Source organism: Salmo salar, chromosome 13 (genome assembly GCF_965601325.2).
Source record: "Salmo salar chromosome 13, fSalSal1, whole genome shotgun sequence".
Classification (NCBI taxonomy): Eukaryota; Metazoa; Chordata; class Actinopteri; order Salmoniformes; family Salmonidae; genus Salmo; species Salmo salar.
The window spans coordinates 37,401,894-37,422,411 of record NC_138303.1 but is presented as its reverse complement, the minus strand read 5'-3'; the positions used below and the strand labels follow the sequence as shown (position 1 = coordinate 37,422,411).

The 20,518-nt window shown below is 40.9% G+C and overlaps 2 protein-coding genes across 3 annotated transcripts in view; one reads left to right on the top strand and one right to left on the bottom strand.

Moving 5' to 3' along the window:
• Positions 1 to 883: 883 nt before the first annotated feature.
• Positions 884 to 4,897, bottom strand: LOC106567314 (DNA-(apurinic or apyrimidinic site) endonuclease 2-like). The gene is made up of 4 exons (XM_045692750.1): positions 4,861 to 4,897; positions 2,220 to 2,459; positions 1,750 to 2,085; positions 884 to 1,068 (listed from the first exon to the last, which is right to left on the bottom strand). The coding sequence occupies exons 1-4, from the start codon at positions 4,895 to 4,897 to the stop codon at positions 884 to 886; spliced, it is 798 nt and encodes a 265-aa protein (XP_045548706.1).
• A 449-nt stretch (positions 4,898 to 5,346) lies between these two features.
• The window catches only part of LOC106567249 (protein bicaudal D homolog 2), a 30,688-nt gene continuing 15,516 nt past the window's right edge, over positions 5,347 to 20,518 (top strand). Inside the window, exons 1-5 of one of the 2 annotated variants that reach the window (XM_014136312.3) lie at positions 5,347 to 5,572; positions 6,819 to 7,146; positions 14,438 to 14,650; positions 14,863 to 15,015; positions 20,026 to 20,481. In XM_014136312.3, coding sequence (XP_013991787.1) covers positions 6,904 to 7,146; positions 14,438 to 14,650; positions 14,863 to 15,015; positions 20,026 to 20,481 — 1,065 coding nt within the window. In that variant the 5' untranslated portion in view covers positions 5,347 to 5,572; positions 6,819 to 6,903. The remainder of the gene's footprint in view (positions 5,573 to 6,818; positions 7,147 to 14,437; positions 14,651 to 14,862; positions 15,016 to 20,025; positions 20,482 to 20,518) is intronic. The other variant, XM_014136311.3, reaches the window with a different exon arrangement.

Below are 20,518 nucleotides of genomic sequence, written 5' to 3'. Positions count from 1 at the left end.
GATCATCACTATGAGGAGTACGTAATAGGGGAATGTTCCCTCAGGAGGCAAAACTATTATCTACAGAAGGTTTTCAAATTCTCCACTACAAGACACTGAAGCTCTGTGCCCACATTGATCTGGGAATAAAGTTGTCATTTGACAAAAATAATAAAAAATAAAAATGTTCGGCTATCTAACTAAAACTTCCATAGCAAGGCTGAACAAGTTTACTGGAAACTACTGCCATCAGCACTGTTTTTGTCGTTAATCAAATAGGGTAAATATAAAGAATATGGGGACTAATTTTTGCGCAACAGCTTCCTCAGCGCTTGACATGCAAAGCTGAACAACCACAAATGTAAATGTAAAAATTCTTAGTAATCATGGGAAGTATATGAAACATTAGCATACCCGACTACATATTTGAGCTCTACAGAATGAGAAATTACATTGAGACAATTGTCAAAATACTTGGGTGATTTTGCTGTATGATCGTACTTTAGTCCTGATGCCATATAGTGAGACTAAAGGCAGCACAGCAGCGCCCAACGAATACAGGAATATTATTGACAACAGTCTGTTTTCTGATGATAAACACTCCATCTATTCATGCTCATGTTGCATTATTGATGATGAGCAACAGATCACTCTGTGTCAGAGTTTAGCACCCACTGTCATTTGATTACACAACACCAACCGTAAGCTTTGGGATGCTTGCCATATGGTGAGAAGGCAGCCTCTGAACGTGATCATGTGAAATATGTTACAGAAGTATGAGACAGTAGCATGCTGACAATTTAGAAAAACGAGTCTTTATTTTACTAATAAATCAATATCGCAGATTGATAACACATAAAACACTGCATGGGGGCAATGTCCGTGTTTTGCAAGACCATAGTCACTATTTTCCTTTATTATCCACCCAGGAAAAGAAGCTACAGCAAGCCTCAGGATTGGATGCATGGCCCTGAGGGCGGTTACACACAAAGAACTGCTTGCCAAAGTTTGGCCCGCCTTCTTGACTGTGCGGCGTAAACGGGGTTCCCATGTACCTCACAGGGGGGCATGGGGACGGCCCACGCAGGACTGTCTTCCAGAACCCCCGTGACACCTACTTGGAACATGTGGGGTCTACAGTAGGATCTGAAGCCAGGGCCTCCTCTTTCTCCTGGTTCTGACTACTACAACACCCGATGTCACAGGAAGGCCAAAAAGATAATCAAGGACAACAACCACCCGAGCCACTGCCTGTTCACCCTGCTATCATGCAGAAGGCGAGGTCAGTACAGGTGCATCAAAGCTGGGACCGAGAGACTGAAAAACAGCTTCTATCTCAAGGCCATCATACTGTTATATACAGCCATCACTAACACTGAGTGGCTGCTGCCAACATACTAACTGAAATCTCTAGCCACTTTAATAATTACAAATTGGATGTAATAAATGTATCACTAGTCACTTTAAACAATGCCACTTTATATAATGTTTACATACCCTACATTACTCATCTCATACTGTACTCTATACCATCTACTGCATCTTGCCTATGCCGTTCGGCCATCGCTCATCCATATATTTATATGTACATATTCTTATTCATTCCTTTACACTTGTGTGTATAAGGTAGTTGTTGTGAAATTGTTAGATTACTTGTTAGATATTACTGCATGGTCGGAACTAGAAGCACAAGCATTTCGCTACACTCACATTAACATCTGCTAACCATATGTATGTGACCAATAAAATTTGATTTGATTTGACACTGACCCCTTTCACTTGAACTCCCTGGGGCTTCCCTAGTTAGAGTCACAAGTGTGGATTTGGGCTTGAAAAAGGCTAACAGGCTGCCTTGAGGCTTTGGGCCAGCCTTTAGTGGCTTACTCTTTTTGGGACAAATGACTCCTGCTAACGTCCTCTTCTTTCCAGAGCTTGTCCCTGCTCTCAGTGGATTCAGGTACTCTCGGGTCTCCCCAGCCTCCTGAGATACTGGTAGTGGGTTCCTGCACCCAACCCCTGTCCCCCTGCACTGAAGCAGCTTGTAAAACTGCAGTTCGAACAGTTTCCATTCAGGCTTTTCTGGGTCAGCTCGTGGGATAACCATAACTGTTTCATGTCAGTCTTCACACCTGTGAAAAAGCAAGTGGGCACACACACAGAAAGAAACACTCAGATCACATGAGAAACACATGATGGCTTTTCAGTACAACATCAAGTAAACAATTGAAACTTTCCATTACAATATTTCTTAAAATATAGAAAGTCATGGGACAAATCATATGATAAAAGTCTTTTTTCTCCCCTGTGCTGTGTGAGAACAGCCCTTCCCTCGTTGTCCAGGACATACTGCTCCTCACTGGAGAACTCTTCCTGGTCTCCATAGCATTCAACGGTCATCTTGTGGTTGGTGGTCAGCAGGCCGGTCAGGCCCTCCTCTGCAGCAAATGGGGTGGCACTGTCTTTGCAGTAAGTATCAACTCCTATTTAATAAACCAATTAAGAAGGTACATATTATGAGTGTGTACAGTGGCAAGAGAAAGTATGTAAACCCTTTGGAAATACTTGGATTTCTGCATAAATTTATCATAAAATTTGATCTGAACTTCATCTAGAGCCTGTTCATTTCTATGCCTATGTAGGCTATTGTAGCCTACCATGTTATACAATAAATGTGGATAATGATACATTTGCATCTGTTGGCTATCAACTAGCCTGTTCATTTCTATGCCTATGCAGGCTACTGTAGCCTACCATTTTAGACAATAAATATGTTGAAATGACGATATCACTGGAGTCATTGCAAATCAATTTGTGCCATGCTTGTGTTGACTACCTGGAGCTTGCAAACTGATTTAATAAATAGCCTATAACTTCAGTTTGTTGTTGTTATAGCCTTGTGTTATTATGCAATTATTAATTAGCATATTTAGCAGTGGTGGAAAAAGTACTAAATTGTCATATTTGAGTAAAAGTAAAGATACCTTAATAGAAAATGACTAAAGTAAAAGTGAAAGTCATCCAGTAAAATACAATTTCAGTATAAGTCTAAACGTATTTGGTTTTAAATATACTTAAGTATCAAAAGTAAATGGAATCGATAAATGTACTTAAGTATCAAAAGTAAAAGTATAAACCATTTAAAGTCCTTATATTAAGCACCATTTTCAAGTTTTTTTGTTGTTGACGGATAGCCAGGGGCACACTCCAACACATAATTGCAAACGAAGTATTGTGTTTAGTGAGCCCGCCAGATCAGAGGCAGTAGAGATGACCATGGATGTTCTCTTGATAAGTGTGTGAATTGGACCATTTTCGTGTCAAAATGTAACGAGTACTTTTGGGTGTCTGGGAGGATGTATGGAGTAAAAAGTACATTATTTTCTTTAGGAATGTAGTAAAGTAAAAGTACAAGTTGGCAAAAATGTAAATAGTAAAGTAAAGTACAGATACCCCAAAAACGACTTAAGTAGTAATTTTAAGTATTTTTACTTAAGTACTTTACACCACTGATGTTTAGTTAATGAAATTGGAAGTTATCGATTGTGATCATGGTCACAGTTCTATCGCAATTGCTGATCAGCTGTTGTTAGAATGCATTAGATTGATATAAAAAAATATATGTATTTAACCTTTATTTAACTAGGCAAGTCAGTTAAGAACAAATTCTTATTTACAATGACGGCCTACCCGGACGACGCTGGGCCAATTGTGCGCCACCCTATGGGACTCCCAATCACGGCCGGATGTGATGCAGCCTGGATTCGAACCAGGGACTGCAGTGAAGCTTAGACCGCTGCGCCACTCAGTGTTACAAACAGTCAGATTAGGCTACAGCTTAAAAAATAAATAAACACTGGCTGTTGTTGACAAGCATAGGCCTATTCGGTTCATATCCATATTATTAACATTTGATTTAGTTATTTAAATTACAACCCCATCCTCTGTAGCCTATTCCAGCAAGCTATTGTGCAACGAAAGCACTTCTTACCATGAAAATCGCTTCGCTATTCTTGTTGAATGTCAATTCGTACTAAACAAGCTGCTAAATCGTTAAACTTACATCTTGCCTAGGCTATTGTGTGGTCTATCTGAAATTAGATGTAGGCCTATCAGGGGCTATTGGCTACCTGCATCTAGCTAACCAAACCATGGCAAAGTTTAATTACAATCATAAACCCAGATTTTAGTCTGTAGGCCTAGCCTATGCCTATTGAAATGACAAGTCAATCTCCCAAATAGGCCATTTATAACGGTTTGTAGTCTTAACATCTGGTACATAATAAACATTCGTTTTTTAAAGTTTAATAAAGGAGAATTATCTTTTCTCTTGTAACATATTCAAATTCGTTTATTAGTCACATTAGCTCACAATAATTATTATATTGATGGAAAAACGGATTCCTTAATTCGGTTGATACTGTTATGGAAAAATGGTTTATTGGCTAAATGTGGCAACTCCCCCCTTGCTGCGAAAAAACTGCAATTTTTTGTGCTAGTTTTCAGGCCTTGTTGGCTGGTTATGAATAGTCATTGGTCTAGAAATGTTTGCTAGACCTGGCAACCGTGGATGAAAATCTGGGTTTGCGTGATTCTAAAGATCAACACTTTGAAAAGTAATGAATGATCCCAACCGCTGTGTCCACGACTGAAGCTGAAATAGGATTTATAACCGTCAATACGAGTTATAAACTTTAACAACAGCAGGTCTCCTTTCACAGACAAACACAGAATGACAGATACAGTAGCTAATGTTAAATTGCCAGAGTTCAAATTGAAGTAGAGAAGTGATGTCACGTGTATTGTACAATCGCAAATTTATGATATTAGTTTATGTTAGATTATCAAACTAGCCTGAGTGCCAGTCTGTTTTTACTATAATGCCTGACAACTCCATGTCACTCATTGGCATGCCAAACATGTTTAGCATGACAAGAGCCTTTTTAATTCCACCTTTGAGACCTTATGTCATTAATGTTCCAAGTGACAATCTTTAATCATGGTTTTACAGCACTCTTGACAAACTTTTTTTTTTACATTTTGCATTACAACATGTGTAATTGAAAATGCAGCCTGCAAAAACGTGCGGATTGGATAACAAGGAAGTAAACCGTAAGTACGTGTATGTAATGGAAGAAAAACACTTGATACCAAGAAACCCTAAATCTGAAAACGCCCCTAATTGCCGTCTGCAATTACATCCTTCTCGTTATTTTTGACTTTTATTTGACATTTTGAAAATATTTTTGCTCAAAGTAAAAATAAAACACTATTCTGAAATCGGGTGCGCCGTAGCTATCTAATTCCATGTTGTGATTCTCGACGTAGGGGGCAGTCTTTCACTGCTCTGTCATTAATGGGCTACTACGTCGGTTGCTTCCGTGCACAATGACTTTCAACGTGCTCAAGTCAGAGAAGCGCACATTGGTAGGGAAACCTGAGTGGGTAGCTAACGGTTAGCTAGCTAGTCCACGCAGAAATTCGACTTGAGGACTGGGAAGTGTCGAATTCTCTGAACCCTGCGGTTAGCTTGATTTCGATATACGATTATGAAATAACTTTGACTTTTGGCAACACAAGTGTATCGATATTGGAGGTGAGAGATTTAGCGAGCTAGTGATGCACTTCAGTTGTTTTAGCTCTTGCGGCTATCTATCGTTAAATAGCTAACGTGAATTTGCATAACAAACTAGTTAGTTAGTCTGACCACAGATGGCTGGCTGGCTAGCTATAGTAGGAGTCTTTGTTTTGACAGTTCTGACAACTAACGTTAGCTACCTAAGTCAACTAGCTAGCTACGGATAACCAAGACAATGCGAACGTTTTAGCCCGCTTGCTTGCTAGCTAGCTAAAGTAGTTAACTGTTAGCTAACTGTTAATCTTCGTGTTGGGTAGACTCAACTCTGCTAACGTAACCATAGTTCATCCATCTTGAACTAACTAGCTAACTAGCCGTAGTTAGATAACGACTGCTAACTAGTTTAAAACATGGTTGGCAAGTTAGCCTACCTAACGTTGATTGAATGACACCTAGCCAGCCAATGAGTTTGCTAACGTTAGTGTCTGGGAATTGTAGATAACGTTAATTAATTGGACAGACTTGAAATTAATTTGACAGCCAGTCTACGTTACAGCAGGAGACTGACTGTAAAAGTTATCTAACGTTAGATGCTGCAACAATATCCCAAGAGACATGCAGATCTGTAAATGTATAAATGATGATGTGTAGGCCGTCATTGTAAATAAGAATTTGTTCTTAACTGACTTGCCTAATTAAAGGTTATATTTAAAATAATTAAATGTAGAACATTTTTACATTTTAGTCATTTACAGTAGTGAATGCATACATTTCATTTTTTATTTTTTTTTCTGTGCTGGCCCCCGTGGGAATCGAACCCACAACCCTGGCGTTGCAAACACCATGCTCTACCAACTGAGCTAGATAGCTAGCATTATGCTCAAGTGGGAGAATGTTAGGCTAAAAACTGAGCATGTAAACAAATGCTGTAACATAATTTACAAATGTAGTTGCTTTTTTCTTTACACTCATTGGCCTTTAGCCTGACAACAAAGATCACAAGAAAGTGACAGAGGGACTAGTTAAACTCATCTAACCACCTAATCTCTTGATGACTGACTGGGCTGCCAAATGTATTATTCTCTTCATTTTAGCTAGTTGTCAGCTGTCAGCAACTCTTGCGAGTCAAATTAAATCATATTGTTTTACCTCGGCTTAGTTGTGCTTTCAACTGTAACATCATTGGTTACTATTTGTGGCAATGAACAGTATGATGATCCCTAAATGCCCCTGGGCTGTGTGTTTCCTTCCTCCACTCCCACAGTGAGCAGTAATGAGGCAGGAGGATTGAAGGAGGTAGCAGGTGTCCTGGTGGTGCATTGGGAGACAGCAGTCAGGAGGAGGACAGGATGCTGGAGGTAGAGGAGGCAGGCCCAACGGGGGCTGAAGGAGATGAGGAGATGGAGGGCAGTGACCTGAGAGTGGAGGTGGTGAGGCTGAATTTGGAGCTCCAGGAGGCCAACGAGGAGAAACTGCAGGCGGCCCGGTATGGCCTGGTGGTGCTAGAGGAGAGCGCCGAACTGAAGAAGCAGCACACCCAGCTGGAGGAGGAGCACGAGACTCTCAAACAGGAGCTGCAGCAGCTTAAAGAGGTCAGCAGAATCCCAGTAATTATATCTAAAAAGCAGAAACACTATATTAATCATAGTGTACCTTGAAAATAATCAGGCCAGTCAAATAAATGTTCAATATAGCTATTATAAACCTTACTTGCACATGTACAGCTACTAATATGTGTACATGGTGGTGACATTGTCTGTGATTGAGTTGAGACGAGACCTTTTGTTCATACGTTTCTTATGGCTTTGTCTAACACTAAGTACTTCAGTGTGAACAAGTGCCAGTCACACATGGCTATGTATTAACCAACCTGGGATTCACCAAACAATGGGCTTGCTGTTAGTACACAAGCTTTTAGCAAAGTTGTTCTGAACTAAGAAATAATCACAATCATAATGCTGCTAGGTAGCTGTTAATCCAGTGTTGCATAGCAAGTTATTCATTGCCTACTGAACATTTGATAGGTCCCTTAAAGATACTCTATCATGTTGAAGCATGTTACTAGCTTGGCTGAATGAATATTCCCCAAGACTCAAAACGAGGTCTGGTGTTTATATGAATAATTCAGTTTGTGTGATCAGGAGGACAGGTCAGTTTCTGCTTCTGTAGTGTCATAGGATGTTGATGTGTATAGATATGTTACTGTTTATCTCTACTAGAAGAGTTCCATATGCAAAAAAAGCTTATTTCTCTCAAATGTTGTGCACAAATTTGTTTAATTCCCTGTTAGTGAGCATTTCCCCTTTGCCAAGATAATCCATCCACCTGAGAGGTGTGGCATATCAAGAAGCTGATTAAACAGCATGATCATTACACAGGTGCTGGGGACAATAAAAGACCACTTTATAATGTGCAGTTTTGTCACACAGCACAATGCCACAGATGTCACATGTTTTGAGGGGGTGTGCAATTGGCATGCTGACTGCAGCAATGTCCACCAGAGCTGTTGTCATAGAATTTAATGTTAATTTCTCTACCATAAGCTGCTCCAACATTGTTTTAGAGAATTTGGCAGTACATCCAACCGGCCTCACAACCGCAGACCGTATGGCGTCATGTGGGCGAGTGGTTTGCTGGTGTCAGCTTTGTGAACAGAGTGCCCCGTGATGGCAGTGGGGTTATGGTATGGGCAGGCATAAGCAATTTGAATGCTCAGAAATACCGTGAAGAGATGAGGCCCATTTCTTTTAAGGTATCTGTGACCAACAGCTGCATGTCTGTATTCCCAGTCATGTGAAATCCATTAATTAGGGCCTAGTGAATTTATTTAAATTGACTGATTTCCTCATATGAACTGTAACTCAGTAAAATCGTTGAAATTGTTACATGTTGCATTTTATATTTTTTGTTCAGTATAATTCCAACGCTTATCTAAGATGCTCTGTCTGATGCAGACAACATTATGGCATTAGGGGTGAACATAACAGGTAGAGGTCGATTAATTGAGGCCGATTTGAAGTTTTCATAACAATCGGTAATCAGTATTTTTGGCCATCTTTTAAAAAAATATTTTGTTTTAATTTTAATATTTTTAATTGTTGAATTTTATATATATATATATATATATATATATATATATATATATATATATATATATATATATATATTTTACACCTTTATTTAACTAGGCAAGTCAGATTAAGAACACATTCTTATTTTTAATGACGGCCTAGGAACTGGGGTTAACTGCCTTGTTCAGGGGGGATTTGTTTTTGCAACCTTGGTTACTAGTCCAACGCTCTAATCACCTGCCTTACATTGCACTCCACAAGATGAGATGATAGTTTCCGGATTCGACCATATTAATGACCAAAGGCTCGCATTTCTGTGTGTTTATTATGTTATAATTAAGTCTATGATTTGATAGAGCAGTCTGACTGAGCGATGGTAGGCACCAGCAGGCTCGTAAGCATTCATTCAGACAGCACTTTCGTGCATTTTGCCAGCACCTCTTCGCTGTGTTTCAAGCTGTTTATGACTTCATGCCGGGTGGGTATAATTTGTGGAACGTTCCAACAGGAATCTATTCCAAAAACTTCGTAAATAACATGGTTGCCAAAAAACAACGCATACAAAGCTGTATAGCGGCAGAATAAGATACCGGGTAGGGAGTGGTCTATTTCATTGCGTTTTTCACTCATCACGTTTATTCCAAAAAATGTCTGTCCTCACTCTGGTTGCCTATGGATAAACATTAAGAATAAGCTACGTGGTGAGTTGATGCCTATTCGGCAGCTAGTTAGCTAGGTTTGTATGTGTTGCTACTTTGTATGCATTGTTGGTTGGCAACCTTTTACTTTACGTTTTTTGGAACAGATTCCTGTTGGAACGTTCCACAAATTGTACCCACCCCTTCAAGCCTGTCAACTCCCAAGATTAGGCTGGTGTAACCAATGTGAAATGGCTAGCTAGTTAGCGGGGTGCGCGCTAATAGTGTTTCAAACGTCACTCGCTCTGAGACTTGGAGTAGTTTTTCCCCTTGCTCTACATGGGTAACGCTGCTTCGAGGGTTGCTGTTGTCGATGTGTTCCTGGTTTGAGCCCAGGTAGGAGCGAGGAGTGGGACGGAAGCTATACTGTTACACTGGCAATACTAAAGTGCCTATAAGAACATCCAATAGTCAAAGGTATATGAAATACAAATCCTATAGAGAAATAGTCCTATAATAACTACAACCTAAAACTTACCTGGTAATATTGAAGACTCATGTTAAAAGGAACCACCAGCTTTCATATGTTCTGAGCAAGGAACTTAAACCTTAGCTTTTTTACATGGCACATATTGCACTTTTACTTTCTTCTCCAACACATTGTTTTGCATTATTTAAACCAAATTGAACATGTTTCATTATTTATTTGAGGCTAAATTGATTTTATTGATGTCTTATATTAAGTTAAAATAAGTGTTCATTCAGTATTGTTGTAATTGTCATTATTACAAATAAAAAAAGAAAACTGGCCGATTAATCGGTATCGGCTTTTTTTGGTCCCCCAATAATTGGTATCGGCGTCGAAAAGTCATAATCGGTCGACCTCTAATAACAGGGAACAACACCTATCAGAGTCAAAGCACACATCATTTTCACTGTATAAAGGTTAAGTGTCATTCATATAAAGAAATAATCTGAATATATTGTAATCGGACATAGTCACAATTTGGGTAATATTGTTTTTGACCACTCATTCCAACTAGGCCCCTAGCCTAGATTCTAACAGACCCTGTACAGTTACAGTTGAAGTTGGAAGTTTACATACACTTAGGTTGGAGTCAGTAAAACTAGTTTTTCAACCACTCCACACATTTCTTGTTAACAAACTTTAGTTTTGGCAAGTCGGTTAGGACATCTACTTTGTGCATGACACAAGTCATTTTTCAAACAATTGTTTAAAGACAGATTATTTCACTTATAATTCACTGTATCACAATTCCAGAAGTTGACATGCACTAAGTTGACTGTGTCTTTTAAACAGCTTGGAAAATTCCCGAAAATGGTGTCCTGGCTTTAGAAGCTTCTGATATCAAATCAAATGTATTTATATAGCCCTTCTTACATCAGCTGATATCTCAAAGTGCTGTACAGAAACCCAGCCTAAAATCCCAAACAGCAAGCAATGCAGGTGTAGAAGCACGGTGGCTAGGAAAAACTCCCTAGAAAGGCCAAAACCTAGGAAGAAACCTAGAGAGGAACCAGGCTATGAGGGGTGGCCAGTCCTCTTCTGGCTGTGCCGGGTGGAGATTATAACAGCACATGGCCTAGATGTTCAAATGTTCATAAATGACCAGCATTGTCAAATAATAATAATCATAGTAGTTGTCGAGGGTGCAACAAGTCAGCAACACAAGAGTAAGTGTCAGTTGGCTTTTTCATAGCCGATCTTTGAGAGTATCTCTACCGCTCCTGCTATCTCTAGAGAGTTGAAAACAGCAGGTCTGGGACAGGTAGCACGTCCGGTGAATAGGTCCGGGTTCCAGCAGGTCTGGGACAACAGGTCTGGGACAGGTAGCACGTCCGGTGAACAGGTCAGGGTTCCATAGCTGCAGGCAGAAAAGTTGGAACTGGAGCAGCAGCACGGCCAGGTGAACTGGGGACAGCAAGGAGTCATCAAGCCTGGTAGTCCGGAGGCATGGTCCTAGGGCTCAGGTCCTCCGAGAGAAAGAGAGAATTAGAGAGAGCATATTTAAATTCACACAGGACACCAGAAAAGACAAGAGAAATACTCCAGATGTGACAGACTGACCCTAGCCCCCCGACACATAAACTACTGCAGCATAAATACTGGAGGCTGAGACAGGAGGGGTCAGGAGACACTGTGGCCCCATCCGATGAAACCCCCGGACAGGGCCAAACAGGTAGGATATAACCCCACCCACTTTGCCAAAGCACAGCCTCCACACCACTGGAGGGATATCTCCAACCACCAACATACCATCCCGGGACAAGGCCGAGTATAGCCCACAAAGATCTCCGCCACGGCAGAGCCCAAGGGGGGGCGCCAACCCAGACAGGGAGACCACGTCAGTGACTCAACCCACTCAAGTGACGCACCCCTCCCAGGGACAGCATGGAAGAACACCAGTAAGCCAGTGACTCAGCCCCCGTAATAGGGGTAGAGGCAGAGAATCCCAGTGGAAAGAGGGGAAACCGACCAGGCAGAGACAGCAAGGGCGGTTCGTTGCTCCAGCCTTTCCGTTCACCTTCACACCCCTGGGCCAGACTACACTTAATCATAGGACCTACTGAAGAGATGTGTCTTCAGTAAAGACTTAAAGGTTGAGACTGAGTCTGCGTCTCTCACATGGGTAGGCAGACTATTCCATAAAAATTGAGCTCTATAGGAGAAAGCCCTGCCTCCAGCTGTTTGCTTAGAAATTCTAGGAACAATTAGGAGGCCCGCGTCTTGTGACCGTAGCGTACGTGTAGGTATGTACGGCAGGACCAAATCGGAAAGATAGGTAGGAGCAAGCCCATGTAATGCTTTGTAGGTTAGCAGTAAAACCTTGATAGGCTAAATGACATCATTTGAGTCAATTGGAGGTGTACCTGTGGATGTATTTCAAGGCCTACCTTCAAACTCAGCAGTGCTTCTTTGCTGGATGTCATGGGAAAATCAAAAGAAATCAGCCAAGACCTCAGAAAAAAATTTGTAGACCTCCAGAAGTCTTGTTCATCCTTGGGAGCAATTTTCAAATGCCTGAAGGTACCATGTTCATCTGTACAAACAATAGTACACAAGTATAAACACCATGGGACCACACAGCTGTCATACCGCTCAGGAAGGAGACGTATTCTGTCTCCTAGAGATGAATGAACTTTTGTTCGAAAAGTGCAAATCAATCCCAGAACAACAGCAAAGGACCTTGTGAAGATGCTGGAGGAAACGGGTCCAAAAGTATCTATATCCACAGTAAAACGAGTCCTATATCGACATAACCTGAAAGGCCGCTCAGCAAGGAAGAAGCCACTGCTCCAAAACTGCCATTAAAAAAAGCCAGACTACGGTTTGCAACAAAGATCGTACTTTTTGGAGAAATGTCCTCTGGTCTAATGAAACAAAAATAGAACTGTTTGGCCATAATGACCATGGTTATGTTTGGAGGAAAAAGGGAGATGCTTGCAAGCTGAAGAACACCATCCCAACCGTGAAGCACGGGGGTGGCAGCATCATGTTGTGGGGGTGCTTTGCTGCAGGAGGCACTGGTGCATTTCACAAAATAGATGGCATCATGAGGGAGGAAAATTGTGTGGATATATTGAAGCAACATCTCAAGACATCAGTCAGGAAGTTAAAGCTTGGTCACAAATGGGACTTCCAAATGGCCAATGACCCCAAGAATACTTCCAAAGCTGTGTCAAAATGGCTTAAGGACAACAAAGTCAAGGTATTGGAGTGGCCATCACAAAGCCCTGACCTCAATCCTATAGAAAATTTGTGGGCAGAACTGAAAAAGTGTGTGCGAGCAAGGAGGCCTACAAACCTGACTCAGTTACACCAGCTTTGTCAGGAGGAATGGGCCAAAATTCACCCAACTTATTGTGGGAAGCTTGTGGAAGGCTACCTGTAACGTTTGACCCAAGTTAAACAATTGAATGGCAATACACTCGATTAGTATTTGGTAGCATGTAAACTTCTGACCCACTGGGAATGTAATGAAATAAATAAAAGCTGAAATAAATCATTCTCTCTACTATTATTCTGACATTTCACATTCTTAATAAAGTGGTGATCCTAACTGACCTAAGACAGGGAATGTTTACTAGGGTTAAATGTCAGGAATTGTGAAACTCAGTTTAAATGTATTTGGCTAAGGTGTATGTAAACTTCCGACTTCAACTGTATATATAATGCGTAGCATGTTCTGGGTAAATACCACCTTTTATGTAACTGAATGTTTTGTTCTCATTTCTTTTTGTACGTTACCTCCTGCAACAACCCAACAACCTGGTGTTCAATTGTGTAATTTAGTAGACGCTCTTATCCAGAGTGACTTGCAGTTATCAGGATGAGTAGAGGTAACTGAAGTAAGCCTCAATTGTTTTAGGTTGGTCTTGTTGAGATTGCTGCTGTGCTCTGAGAGTCTGTCTCCACCTGTACTCCCAGTATCAACCAAATTTAATTCACTAACCACATTTGTTTTTTTTTAATCACACATTTTTCACTTAAATTTTACATGTGAAAGGAAAGCTACTATGGGGCATACCTGTATTTCACATATTAATTAGTTCCAATTGCAGTATGACTTCAAATCAGGAGATTTTGGGTTCTATACCACCTCTCTATAATGTTGTGACGTTAAATGAATATAGGCTATTTGCTTAGAAGTCGTAACTATCAAATCACATTTTTGGGGTAAAGTGAACAAAGTTGTCATTTGAAAGAATGTATTCCTCTTTGACGTTGACTTGTCTCAGATGAAACTGGTTCGTACCACATTCTCAACTGAGGACACGTAAGCATAAGATATGCATGGGATATACTTAGTATTCAAGACCGCTCAGATTCCAACAGCTGGTCTGTGGAGTCCTATTACCACTGCCACCTATATACATCTTTGTTGTCTTGGGTCTAAGAAAAAATGCTGTCTTTTTAGTGGATGTGCCACTTGGCACCGTGTTTTAATTTCCAGCTTGCCTTTCATGGTGCACCCCACTGATGGACCATGTGCCTTACATACCACCATATGGTGGTCACACGAACAACTGGACACCCAAATAAATGGCACCTTTTTTGTCTTTGTCTGTCTGTCTGGTCTCTGGCAGACTCTGGATGACGCCCAAATAAATGCCGCTCTTTTTGCTTTGTCTCCGTCTGTGTGTGCAACTAGGCTCTGTCAGACTCTGTGACCTGCCACAAGCGGGCAACAGCATATGGGGAGACCCGGGAGGAGTGCCTGTTGGAGGAGACTGCCAGCAAGGAGGCTGCCATGGCAACCAGCATGGCTGAGTTGCAGGCCGAGTTACGGCAGGTGCGCCTCGCTCTGGGCAACGCTCACGCTGAGATAGACCGACAGGCCGGCCTCTCCTCCCAGCTGAAGAAGGTATTAATAGTGTGCCTATCATTCACTGACATACCTAATGCTTTACACACCACTATTCACTTAAATCTGGAAGAATACAACTATTTAGTAGCATTTGTACATCTCTACTTCCTGCTAGGCTCGTGTGTGTTCAAATGTCAAGAGCAGTGTGCAGTGCTTCCATAACATTGTTATTAGTTCAACTGTATACTGAGAGTGTGTGTGTTTCCCAGGAGTGTGAGTGTTCGGAGCTGGAGAAGGGCCACATGATGAATGAGATGAAGGAGTATAAAGTGCGGGAGCTCCGGCAGCTCCAGGACAACAGTGAGCTGGAGGAGGAGAACACCTGTCTGCAGAAACAGGTGTCTGTACTCAAGGAGAACCAGGTCAGAGCCCCTCCCTTCTAATCACTCGCCTCACTGATAATAACACAGTTAACACAACAGGGCCTGGTTCAGTAGGGAGAATTGTTTTTGAAACTGGGAGGAAAAAGCTGAACCTGTCCAGTAAAAACACTGCTTTTAGTTTTCTATTGCATGAAGTTTTGCTACAGTGTGCCCTACTGAACACAACCCTGGTCTCCCATCGGCACCTCCAATACAACAGCCAGTAGTTGGGCCAAAATACTCTATTCTTCTCAAAAGGCTCATGGAATGTGTACCTCGAATGACTCAGTACCTTGTGTAACCGCTGAAAAATGTGCAACGTCATAACAAACAATGGGAGTGTGTTCGTTTCTTTATGGCCAAAAGGGGGTTCCAGATCATTCTGTGATAGTGCTGAGCAATTAGTGCTTTTTCTTTTAGGTCGGTTCGATTATTTAAAAAAATATATATATTGTTTTTTGTTTCGATTATTTGGGTTGAATGCTGTAACACAGAATAAAACAATACATTCCCATGATGGTAGTGACTGTCCATTACTGCTTATCACTTATTAACAAATTTATTCACGTTACTTTAACCTCTCTCGGGTATGTGGGACGAAATCAGTCAACAGCCAGTGGAATCGAGTGCCGCGATATTCAAAAACCTTAAAAATGCTATAATTTCAATTTCTCAAACATATGACTATTTTACACCATTTTAAAGACAAGACTCTCCTTTATCTAACCACATTGTCCGATTTCAAAAAGGCTTTACAACGAAAGCAAAACATTAGATTATGTCAGGAGAGTACCCAGACAGAAATAATCAGACACCCATTTTTCAAGCTAGCATATAATGTCACCAAAACCACAGCTAAATGCAGCACTAACCTTTGATGATCTTCATCAGATGACACTCCTAGGACATTGTTATACAATACATGCATGTTTTGTTCAATCAAGTTCATATTTATATCAAAAACCAGCTTTTCACATTAGCATGTGACGTTCAGAACTAGGAAACATACCGAAAACTGCCGGTGAATTTACTAAATTACTCACGATAAACGTTCACAAAAAACATTATTATTTTAAGAATTATAGATACAGAACTCCTTTATGCAATCGCGGTGTCAGATTTTAAAATAGCTTTTCGGCAAAAGCACATTTTGCAATATTCTGAGTAGATAGCTCGCCATCACGGGCTAGCTAATTTGACACCCACCAAGTTTGGCGTTCACTAAACTCAGAATTACTATAAGAAACATTGGATTACCTTTGCTGTTCTTCGTCAGAATGCACTCCCAGGACTTCTACTTCATCCACAAATGTTGTTTTGGTTCAAAATAATCCATAGTTATGTTCAAATATCCTCTGTTTTGTCCGTGCGTTCAGGTCCCTATCCGAACGGTGACGCACGGACGCATGTCGTGACAAAAAATGTCAAAATATTCCATTACCGTACTTCGAAACATGTCAAACGCTGTTTAAAATAAATTTTTATGCGATTTGTCTCGTAAAATAGCGATAATATTCCGACCGGGAGACGTTGTTTTCGTTCAAACACTGAAAATAGAAAATGGTGTCTTCATGTGCATGCGCGCACCCGTGTCATTGTTCTCAGATCGACCACTATCCAAATCCCCTACTGTTTTTCAGCCAGGGACTGCAGAGTCATCATTCCCCGTTCTGGCGCCTTCTGAGAGCCTATGGGAGCCTTAGAAAATGTCACGTTACAGCAGAGATCCTCTGTTTTCCATAAAGAGGCTATAGAAGGCCAAGAAATGGTCAGAGAGGGCACTTCCTGTATAGAATCTTCTCAGGTTTTGGCCTGCCATATGAGTTCTGTTATACTCACAGACACCATTCAAACAGTTTTAGAAACTTTAGGGTGTTTTCTATCCAAATCAAACAATTATATGCATATTCTAGTTTCTGGGCAGGAGTAATAACCAGATTAAATCGGGTACGTTTTTTTATCCGGACGTGAAAATACTGCCCCCTACCCAAGAGAGGTTAATAAAATATTTCAGTTGTGTATATTACATTTGTTGTATTTAATAACTTTATTATTTCATTTTAAGTCATCTCATCTCTATAGAGCTCCTACCTATGCTGTCTGACAAAATCAGTACTTTGTAAATAAGGCCTACTTTTGACTGTTGAATATATACTAGCAATCACTTTGATCATGTATTTTCAGGTAGAGATACCTTGCGAAGCGACATTTGCTCTCTATATCCCTCATGATCGCGCATTCTTGTCTCTCATAGCAGGCGTGAAAGAAACACAGACCGGACACGTAGATGTGCAATGGATTATGGTCATTGTAGTTAGTTTAGTGCATAAAATGTGGTAATTATGTAGAATATTGGCCCGTTGGAAACTACATCTCCCTACTACATCACACAGTTCAGGCTGGATCTGATCTCTAGAGAAACTGCAATGTGCGCATTGAGCTCACAGGAAATAAACTAACAGAATAGAATTCTAATAATTGAACCGATGGAGGTCAATGAGTTAAAAAGAAAAGGGGTAAAATAACTGAAATGTATGTTAATCGCTCAGCACTATAATGTGTTTGGTAGGCTTCTATTCTTCCTGCCCATTTAAGTCTCCATCTCCTACTGGGTTTAGACTGAGGGTGTGTGAGGATTCTTTCCAAGTGGTTGATGAATAAGGGCTAGCCGTGTGTGTGTGCGTGCGTGCGCCCTGGGTTTGGGTTTGGCTGACAGTGACTTCCCCTGTCGGTCTGGCTGACACACACACTCATTGTTGGGGAGTCATCTCAGATGGGAGACAGTGGCATCTCGGAAGTGGGAAGTCTCTACGAACAATCGGGACAGATTTGATTCTCATCCTGGTCACGCATAAGCATACTGTAAATGTGACGTAAACTCGTCTTACTCATCAGGTGGCCAAGTAGCATAGATCAATTATTGAGAAGGTTTTGAAATAATTTACCAACTGCCAGTCCAAAAGTAAGTTGTAGAACATAGACCACAGAAATTCCTCATGTTCTAAGGTCAGAGTAATGACAGTTACACATTCCTAGTTCAGTACCACCCAACAGACATAAGATTCACTTTTATTGTCCCTTAAGGAAAAATTCTCTGGAACATTCAACACACCCCTCCCATAGTGACCTGAAACCATTGTTGGGTAGGTTACTTCCTAAATGTAATCCGTTAGTTACTAGTTACCTGTCCCAAATTGTAATCAGTAATGTAACTTTTGGATTACCCAAACTTAGTAACGTAATCTGATTACATTCTGTAACTTTTAGATGACTTCCCCTTAAGAGGCATTAGAAGAAGACAAATGTATGTTACCAATTGAACGACATTTATTGTAGGATAAATCAATGTTACAGTTTACATAGCTGACCATATGGATGTTACATTTTACTTTATGGGTTGGTTATGTAGGCTTCTTCTAACCCATCACTTTCTACTACATATAATACGATTAAATTATATCTTTACATTAAAAACAAAGTCTCAGAATTCGTCATTCCAATAAATGTTATACCCCTTGATCTTTAAGAATAGGACTTGCAAATATGGAAGTATAGATTAGACAAATTGTTTAACCTGAGCATAACCCCAAAACTAAGGACTTATTAGCCATTGATTAGAGTTGAAAAATAAATGCTGTGCTCATGAAATGGCATGCTTTGAGCACTACTGAAACATGCTATTTACTACTGAAAAATGAATGCCATATGCTGCATTTGCTATAGACCTATTGTTTATCAAGATATTAAAGTGTCATCAACAAAAAGGTCATGTGCAGCTGTTTAAAGGGCAAATCCACAGATGGAACAATAACAAAACGTTCGCCCTGCCTCTGTTATGGTAAAAAGCTGAGGGATGGGCCTGGAGAAATGTAACCACTCTCAGATTAATAGACAGAGCTATGGATGCAAGGACTGACCATCCATGATATCAACATTATTGTTTTAACATGTTATGAGGCTATACAGTGTTTGTTTACATGTACAATATTTACAAACATTGGAGGAATTCCAGCTTATTTTGGATTCTCATGGAGAATGATAGTTGAACTAAGCTCATGAGGCATTTAAGTTATATTCTTCAAGAATCAATGGATATATAATTTGTATGTACAAAAATAGTTTTAGTAACTACAGATTACCCTTTTTAAGTCTATCAAAAGTGTGCAAGTTTGAGAATGTCCTATGGATTTATTTTCTTTTTTATCAGCATGAATTAAATTGAGCAATAAAAGCCCCACTTTTATTCCATAGGCTGGGATCCGCACTGTGCAGCTGTTAAAAGAGCTCATTGTTCACTTGGCTGTCCACCGGTTTCAAAAACAATGATTGATAGGCAGCTTAAACTTCTTGAATTCAACCATTATTGCTTTGAAATACACATTTAGATTTGTGAACAGCCATCCACAACAACCACAATCCGAAAGGCATAAATAGCTAAATGAGAGAGCAGCAGTGTGATTCACATCAATGTGCTATGTAGATAACAATAAGTAATATCCGTATCGCCGTAGACTACACCACTGCTGTCATCCTTACCTCCAAGTGTTAATTCAAGTTGGATCATCTTTGGATGCCGACAGCAGTCGCACCATTTGAAAGACATAGCTTGGACGGTTAGCCTACAAAAGCTTATTCCTGCCTTTTTCCCGCAATCCATCAAACATATTTAGTGTGTCATCATAGTGGTCTCTGACTTGTGGTCAGACTCTCTCAGGTGGAACAAACTTAAACTTGTACCCTTTTTCAATGCTGATATGACTGTCATTGAGAAAAGTGTTAACAAAAATTCTGCAAAGATCCTTTCTGAATTTAAAAGTAATCCTCTAAGTAATCAAGTTTTTCAAAAGTATCTGTAATCTGATTACAATATTTTTGCTGGTCGCGTAACGGATTAGTTACCATTTTTGTTGTTGTAATGTATATGTAATCCCCAACCCTGCCCGTAACACTCAGTCCTACACTCTGAGTCTCTGTAATCACATGCCCTCTCTCTCGTCTTGTCATCTGCAGGTGGAGTTCGAGGCGGTGAAGTTGGAGCTCACCCACAAGGAGGAGCAAGACGACGTTCTCCGGGCCCAGCTGGAGGAGGCGGCGCAGCTAAGGGAGATCGCCGAGCGTCAGCTGGATGAGGCCCTGGAGGCCCTCAAGGAGGAGAGGGAGCAGAAGAACACCCTGAGGAGGGAGCTCTCGGCCCTAGCCCTCAACCCCTTCGACTCGGTCACACACCTGGAGATGCAGCTGGATGACAGTGGAGGGGGCCGGGAGCACCAAAAGGATAGCGGTTGCAACGACGGCCCGGGGTCTGGTTGCGCTCCTCCTAACCCCAAGGCTAATGAGCATGTCCAGCGCTTCTCCACCCCCAGGAACAGTGACGTGTTCCTGAGGCCTGCCCCTGGCCTGGTGTCTGACCTGCTCAGTGAGTTGCACCTCTCTGACGGACAGAAACTCAAACAGCAACTCATGCAGGTACGCAATGGGATCAACACCACGTACGTACTGGTAC

Bases quoted from the DNA above. Each gene is read 5' to 3' on its own strand.
- LOC106567314 (XM_045692750.1), bottom strand. From the start codon at position 4,897: ATGTTTGGCATGCCAATGAGTGACATGGAGTTGTCAG. The intron at 2,460-4,860 runs GCATTATAGTAA...TTTATTAAATAG, and splicing joins GAGTGACATGGAGTTGTCAG to GAGTTGATACTTACTGCAAA. The intron at 1,069-1,749 runs GTCAGTGTCAAA...TCTGGAAGACAG, and splicing joins AGGGAGTTCAAGTGAAAGGG to TCCTGCGTGGGCCGTCCCCA.